Source organism: Pseudopipra pipra, chromosome 2, assembly GCF_036250125.1.
Source record: "Pseudopipra pipra isolate bDixPip1 chromosome 2, bDixPip1.hap1, whole genome shotgun sequence".
NCBI classification, from domain to species: Eukaryota; Metazoa; Chordata; class Aves; order Passeriformes; family Pipridae; genus Pseudopipra; species Pseudopipra pipra.
The window spans coordinates 43,227,735-43,235,349 of NC_087550.1; the positions used below are offsets into that span (position 1 = coordinate 43,227,735).

At 45.8% G+C, this 7,615-nt stretch overlaps 1 protein-coding gene across 1 annotated transcript; it reads left to right on the forward strand.

Moving 5' to 3' along the window:
- Window positions 1-254: 254 nt before the first annotated feature.
- Window positions 255-1,996, forward strand: LOC135406794 (vitelline membrane outer layer protein 1-like). Its single transcript, XM_064641236.1, has 3 exons — window positions 255-383; window positions 975-1,078; window positions 1,628-1,996. Exons 1-3 carry the CDS (start codon window positions 300-302, stop codon window positions 1,920-1,922), a joined length of 483 nt encoding a protein of 160 aa, XP_064497306.1. The 5' UTR covers window positions 255-299; the 3' UTR covers window positions 1,923-1,996.
- The last annotated feature ends 5,619 nt before the right edge of the window (window positions 1,997-7,615 follow it).

Here is a 7,615-nt window from a genome sequence, read left to right on the forward strand (position 1 = left end):
TGACCAGTGCATACCAGTGACAGCCCTTCCACCTGGCAAAGGTGGCCTCACCACTGAGGGACAGGCAGTCACCAGGAGCAGTACATAGCAACAAGGAGCACTCCCCATGAGCTTTGTAGACACTCCCCAAGGACTCCCACCCATTCTCCTGGCAAATAAATTCCCCTGTGCCATCACCTCCGTGTAGCGAGGCATTGAGCAGGTTCCCTGCGATGCAGCTGCTTGTCCCAGCCGTCCTCTGCCTGCTGGGCTCCTGCTGCCTCCAGGGCACAGAGGCACGACAATATGAGTCAGTGCTCATGGTGCCAAATGGAGGCCCCTTGGGTTCCTGGGGGCACAAACAGTTTTGCCCCAGTGGCTACGCTAGGGGATTTGAATTGAAGGTAAGATTTCACTTCTTCTTCAGGGGGGAAAAAACCTGCTGTGAAACAACGTTATTTTGTTCTGGTCCTAGCGGAGCTGGCCACAACACTTTGTCCCATCGCAGCAGTTTGCATTGTATCTGCATTTCTCATGCAGGCTTCTCAGCAAGAGTTCTCTAGCATAGAGTAGCTCTCCAGGCTCCCTGCCAGTAAATGATTTCTTACCAGAGGAGTCCACTGGGTAAAAAAAAGACCTGGAGTCAGTTCAGCAGATCCTGTTCCCGGGTGTCTGGAAGAAGTCCCACCTAACAGCACAACAGCTCTGGGTATCATAGCACATGGTGAGAGTGTGGGCATGACCTGGGACAGCAGCCACACAACATTCTTGTGTCCAGAGCCTCTGACCCACCATTTGGAGAAAAAAAGAGGTGGGCAACAGCAAAAAGGCCTTCCTGAGAAATGCTGTGGAGCTGCCTCACAGCCCTACCCAGCTGCATTGTCTCGCTCTGTACACAAAGCCTCCTACAAACCCTCGTCACGAGGGTTCACCTCATCACTTCTTTTAAATGGGGGATGGTGCTGACCTCTCCTATTTTCTTTCCCTCTTCTAAGGTCCAGCCCTACCAGGGGTTTTGGCTGTTTGCCGATGACACGGCTCTAAATGGCATCCGCCTGCTCTGCACAGATGGCACAGTCATTGAGTCCTCCGTGGGATGGTGAGTATCTTCACTTTCTCATCCTCCTTCAGGGCAGCAGCTTCTGGGAAGCATGAAGGAAAAGCAGCAAGTGGTTTCTGCATAGCCCACATTCCCCTGTGAAGGCGGTTCACCACCTGCTTGCAGAGGTGGGTGAGTTCCCCTTGACCACAAAGTGTGAAGGTCTTACGGAAAGGATCTGGTCCCAGGGAAAGGAACAGTGCTGTCAAAGATGAAGGAGAGTTCAAAAAGATGCAGTTCTTAAGCCTGTACTTTCTCCTTTTCCTCAAACGCTTACTTTGAAAAGGGCATCAAGTAACAGGGACAAAGCAAGCAGCTGAAATTGCCAAGGGGTTGTGCAGGAACAGAGCAGCCTGGGGTTGGTGGTGTCTGGGCATCCAGGGAATGATGGAGAAGCAGAGAGAAACAGGTGCTCCTAGAAACCTGCCATCTCTGTGTAGGGGTGCAGGATTGCCCCAGGACTGCCAGGATCCCAAGTACGTTGTGGTGTTGATTGCAGCACAGCAGAGGCTGAACAAAGTCTTGGCGAGTTGTTTTCTTCTCTGGCAGGTGGGGAAACTGGACTGAGGCCCAGCTCTGCTCCAGCAACAAGCTGGTTTCCTTCTCCCTGCGTGTGGAAAAGTGGCAGTACTTTCGTGACAACACAGCAGTCAACAATGTGAGGTTCGCCTGCTCAAACGGAACAAAGCTGGAGGGCTGGGGACTTTCAGGGGGTCACTTTGGCCCATGGAGCAGCAACTGCACCTCTGGGGCTATCTGTGGGCTCCAAACAAAGGTGGAGGGACCCCAGGGAAAGAGGGATGACACAGCTCTCAATGACCTGAGAGTCTTCTGCTGTCAGTAACCCGAGTCCCCACCATATGGCAGCATCAACAAAGTTGTACAGCATTAAACCTTGAATCTGTGCTTGCACAAGTAGCAGTGTACATTTTTCTTGTCTTGTTTTATCAAGGGTAGCCAGATCCAATGGCTACAGCACCCTGGGGGTTTCTTCCTGCCACCATCCAGCTGATGCAAGGTTGCTGCACCTCCTTGCTCCAGGCCCAGCCTGCAGCAAGGCTGAGAACGTGTTACCAGGGGGTACACACGTGAGCGCACGCAAACACACACACACATGGCCAGCCACGGATGAACACAGAGAGCAGTGCCTTTACACTGTGCCTACACCTGCATAGACTCATACACACACACACAGTGCTCACACACACATGAACAGCATGATTCCTTTCCTGCTGATCAGCATTGGCCTCCACCAGTGAAATCTGTACGCACACATGGAAAATGAGTCTCTCTGGTAGCTGGCATTAGCTACTCAGTGTGCACCAGAGCTGGCCGCAGGCCCCAGTTTCCCCAGGTGGGAACCCTCCAGCCTCTGAGGTTTGGGATTCCATTCCAGTTGCCGGCACTGGGCTCAAGTGCTGCTGTCCACTCATCCAGATTGAAGGTTGCTGGTGGTCTCTCACATGTGCTCAGAATAGAGGGTGTGCCCACATAGAAAGTCAGTGTAGAGAATGTCAGAGTAATTAGTGTCAGTAGTAACAAATAGTTATTATTATGCAGGAATATTTAGTAAGATTGTAGGCTGTGGTGATGAGGTGCAGGTCTCGGTCCTCTGAACATACTGACTGGCAGATGTCACCCAGACCAGCATCTTTGATCCCCATTTTTTCTCACATTAGTTCCCGCAGCAGAACCTCCTCTGATCCTTCCCCTAAATATCCCATACCAATTCTTGCACATTGCCACAACTCCCTTAATACACTTCATAAGTGGTACAACATCCACAAATGCTATTCCCCTGCAGCCCTCATGAGTCTCATGCCCCTGTGGATGCTCACCCCCACAGTCTGCAGGTCCTTGGAGGGAGGGGAGGGGTGGCCCCTCTAACTCTTCAGTGGAGTTCACCAGGTGCCTGTGGCTGATGGCTCTCCTCCAACAATCAGAGGGAGCAGGTCTGGAGCTCTGTAGGCACTGCTGAGCTTACTGGTTTCTTTGCCTGGTGTTGCCATTGATTCCTGCTGGGTCTTTGTGTAGGTGTTTTATAACCTACCCAATTCCTGTGCAGGAGCACAGGGGATTCCCACACCTGTCAGTAAGGTAGGAGGCAAAGCTGTAAGAGCTGAACAGTGAAGTAGAAGAGGGTTCATCTGCCCTGGCAGAAACCATGGTTTCAAAGGAGAGGAAAGGGAACTCTTTATCCTATCTCCATTATAACGCTTAAGATGAGGAAAGATGACTATCATACAGTTATTCATCCACAAATAAGTTCAAATATACCATGCAACTTGTGGCCCCAGCTCCACGCCTCTCCTTCCAGACTGCTCAGCACAGCATCTCAGCGTCTCAACCTCTCCAGGTGTCTGGTGTAAAAGACGCATCCTGAGGACTTTTGTTTTGAAGACTGCAATAATTCACATGTGATGAAGTCAGAAATGTACCATTGTATAGGTACCTTTCCTGAATTCACCACCTTCTCCTTCAGCATCAAAACCTCCTGCTCAGCACTTCTCTGGACTTCATATTTTGTTCCCATTTCTGAGGCTATAGGCAATACCTTCTGTGTAAGGACTCTGACCATGATAACAAGTATGGTACAGGCAGTAGCCACAAACCCAAGTCTCACAGGGTATTATGTAGGAAGAAGTTGGTTGGAGACTGTTGTGGTGCATGTGTGCAGGAAGGCTTCAAGGATGGGCAGAGTTCCACAGTGAAATGCAAAGATTTCAACAACAAACCCTTTCCTCAGTCCCAGGACTACAAAGAGGAGGCAGAAATCTGAGAAAGGGAGAGGGAAGGAGAATATCCTCAGCTCTGTAAATTTCATAGACTTTTCCCATACTCATGTATTTGAAATTTGTTTGCTATGGTATTCTTTCTGATGAGTAATTCTTCCTTAGGAAGATTGTGAATGGTCCTCAGTAACACACCTGTGAGCCAGAAGTTTCTGTGCGCACAGCTAACACGTAGACAATGTTATCTTTGTTTAATCTCTGTTGGGATTCCAGATGTTCTACAGATTTGTGCCCTTATGCATCCAAACAGACTGCTTGTCACTTGGCATGGTGCCAGGAGAAGCCTTACAACAGGTATATTTACAAGCCTACTTAACTCTTTCCACCAAGATTTTGAAAACTGGGTTTTGAAACTCTAAGCAGTCATATCTCTATTGCCTGTTTGCTTGGTTACCACAAAATTTTCTCATTCCTTCCTTTACTGGTAAGCCCCACAGAGCCACCTATTATCCCAGAAGAGCACCAGATTTAAAATCAAAAGAGAATCATTGAATACATGATCTGGCAACAAGGTCACACATCCTCATGGGTGGATATCCAATTTTAAGAGATGAAGGCACTCTCAAGTCAGCTCTGTTATGGGAATCTCTGTTTACAATTAGATATAATAGGAAAATTCGTAAGTCAGCTTTTCTTCTGGAAAAAAAGGTTCCCTTAGGGCACTCTGAAATTCACTGAGACAAAAAGATGGGATTCTTGTCATGAATGTCTCAAGAGTTTTCATGTTATCTTTGTATTATTATATCGCATTCATATTACTCATTACTCATTCAGTTAAGCAAGTTGTTGTACACAGCACTTTACAAGGCATTAAACATGAAAGTGTTTGTGTCTACACAGGCAGTTCCTGCAAGAAAACTGGTCTTAAAAATAATTTCATGGTCTTTCTGCTCAGCTCTTAGTCCTCCCCATTATAACAAAAACATTTGATTAAGCTGAATCCAAATGCCATGGCAGATCCTCTTGAATAATAAATATCCCAGCTTCTGGGCAGAGCAGATTTAACAGTGAAATGCTGGAAGATAGATCGCTGTCCATTACTCCTTCAAATTCATTATTTGACTAATGTCAGATTTTATACTGTGCATGTCACTACTCTACAACAGCAAACCCCAGGGCTTGCCACAGTCCACTGCAAAGTTGCAAGGCTCATGTTGAGCAGTTGCTTTCTGTCCATTCACAGCAGCATATGGCCCCTCTCCTCTCAAGAAAACCTGAATGAACTACCAGATGGGAACACAAGGCTGTTCAATAATAATCCTGCTTCTTGTGCAGTTATTCAGAAATGTATGGATTTGAGCATCTGGGGAATGGGGACTAGCTCTAAAATAACACTCAGGGTTCACATTCAACACCTTTGTTGTATATGTGGAGGGACAGTGGTCTTGTTCTACCCAAACAACCAGCTTTCCTCCTCAGAAAGTCCTGGTTACTTGTCCAATACAAACTGATTCAGAGAAGTGCCAATGGAGTTCCACTACAATAAAGAGGTGCATCAGGGGATATCCTCAAGCTAAAACCTTTGTTAAGGAAGCAGGTAGTAAAGGCAATTGAATGCAATACCATGTGGTACTGGTAGCACTGCTCAAAATAGCTATCCAGCATCCAGTCCAGAACAGAGGCAGCACTATGCTCATATCTGTTCAGAGCACATCTACAAACTGATAGGCCTACTTTTGTCCTTAGCCTTCTCTCTCCAGGGTTCGGCACTGCTTTCCCACTGCTCCCACACACTCTTCTACACTGAATTTTTATGTAGAGCTTTGTACTTGTTCTTCCTTTTGTGCTAGATGCAGGGTAATGCCTGCTTTCCCCCAAACCTCTCAACTCACTCACAAAAGACAGAGGCGGGAGAAGAACAGGAGCATTGCTTTGACAGCTGCTTAAAGCAGCATTCACATTTTATTATTTGCACCTGATAGGCTGTGTACTATTGGAGGAGCTCTGTCTCATTTTTACTGTCTATTCCAGTGACAGACTCAGTACCTAAAAACCCCAGTCATGGACCAGGGTCTGTGTGGCACTTGACACTGTGCAACCAGGGAACAGAAGGATGGTCTAATCTTTGTTGCAACTTGAGTATACACATTAGCAAGCATCCTCTTCACATGCTAAGTGAGGTGACAGTGCACTTCTTAGAAGTCATAGGCCTGTCCCCCAGCTGCGACAACACCTGTGACACCCTTTCTGGAGTGAGAGAATAAATATGAGGAATAAAATAGAGCAGGATAAAAAATGCCTTGGAAATCTTCCTAGTGTTTCTCTCAAGAGAGAGAACATTTTGATCTTCCCTGTTTTCATTCCAAGGTTGGTTCCCCTGGTGCATTAGCAGTCTCCGGACATCACTGCCATGTAATCCAGGCAGTACAAGCCCCTTTGCAGATTCTCAAATGGATGGGTTTAAATCCTCCTATAGATCATATAAGCTGAAATAATGAATACTAAAGCTGGGAAGTAGCACTCCAAAGCTTTGCAAAGTGCTCATGTCAGATATCATGAACTCATCCCTAGGCACTGGGCATTTCAAGCATACTACCTCTGTAACAGCCATCAGACCCAAAACTGTCCTGGAAAGTTTGTTTCCTCCTTAAAAGCAGCAAGTGTTGGACTTCACTCTAAACTGGAAAATAAACTGCACTGGGAGACATTGCAGCCCAGAAGCTCTCTTGTGCTTATCAGCATTCTCATCCTCTGAGCCTGCCACATTCCCTTCAGAAAAACTGTAATATATCTCCAGCACTGCAAAGTTTGAACTTGGCTCCATGTAGAGAGAATGTCCTTGAAGTTCAGAACTCTTCCAAGCCAGCTTATTGCCTCTGAGAAGATCCTTAATGAAGTACTTATTTATATTTTCCTTGAAGTAGAAGTACTGTATCTGATTTTATCTGCTATTTTTCATTTTAGTAGGAGATTTGGTTTTGCTTCCACAAACGTGTCTTTGACCTGTAATAAAATCTGTACTGAAGTAATGGCTAAGTTTCAACAAGTAAGTAATTATTCCAGTAAATCCAAGGGAGGGTACAAACAACTACATCCCTCTAACCTTTCTGTGCCCTTTTTCAGAAACAAACATGTACTTTGAGCAAAATAACAAAATTTCTTGTGCTATGGTTCTGCAGGGCCATAACAGAGTACTGCCTGTATTCATATAATTAGAAGGGAGGTTAATGAATTGCTAAAGCACATGTTTCCAGTGGATAAATGAGAAAGAGAGCATATTTAAATGGCCTAATAGTTTATTAAATGGGATTGTAATAGACATTTTACCCCTCGTCAAGTGTAATTTCAAGACAAATTGATGTAATCCTTTACCTCAGGAAAGTCCATTAGTAAAAGAAGGACTGTAATCTCTACTGATGCTAACCAGTGTCAGCTGTCATTTCTCTTGGTCTGAATGTTTTCTCCTTTTTCTTTTGGTCTGAGCATTTTCTCCTTTTTTCTTTTCTATCCCTTGACATTTTATATATTCTCTTTGATTTTCTAGCAAAAAATAGAGTTCTGTCTCATAACTTCAGATACATGCTTTCTAACACTCATTGCTGTAATGGAGATTTCCTTCTTTTGCCCAGCTTCACCACAGTGTTTGAAGGGACATTTCCATGGAAAGCAGCTGCTTTTCTTGTGCAGATAATGAAGAAGATAATGTAGGAATAATCAGTTTGTTGTGTAGCTTTCAAATGCTGCTGTCACTGGGAAGGAGGAGCGGAGGGGCACCACACCACCCATGCCAGTCTGCCGATACCTA

Excerpts from the sequence above, each read along its gene's own strand:
- LOC135406794 (XM_064641236.1), top strand. The coding sequence starts at position 300 with ATGGTGCCAAATGGAGGCCCCTTGGGTTCCTGGGGGCACAAACAGTTT. Across the intron at positions 384-974 it reads CTAGGGGATTTGAATTGAAG|GTCCAGCCCTACCAGGGGTT; the intron begins GTAAGATTTCAC and ends CCCTCTTCTAAG. Across the intron at positions 1,079-1,627 it reads ATTGAGTCCTCCGTGGGATG|GTGGGGAAACTGGACTGAGG; the intron begins GTGAGTATCTTC and ends CTTCTCTGGCAG.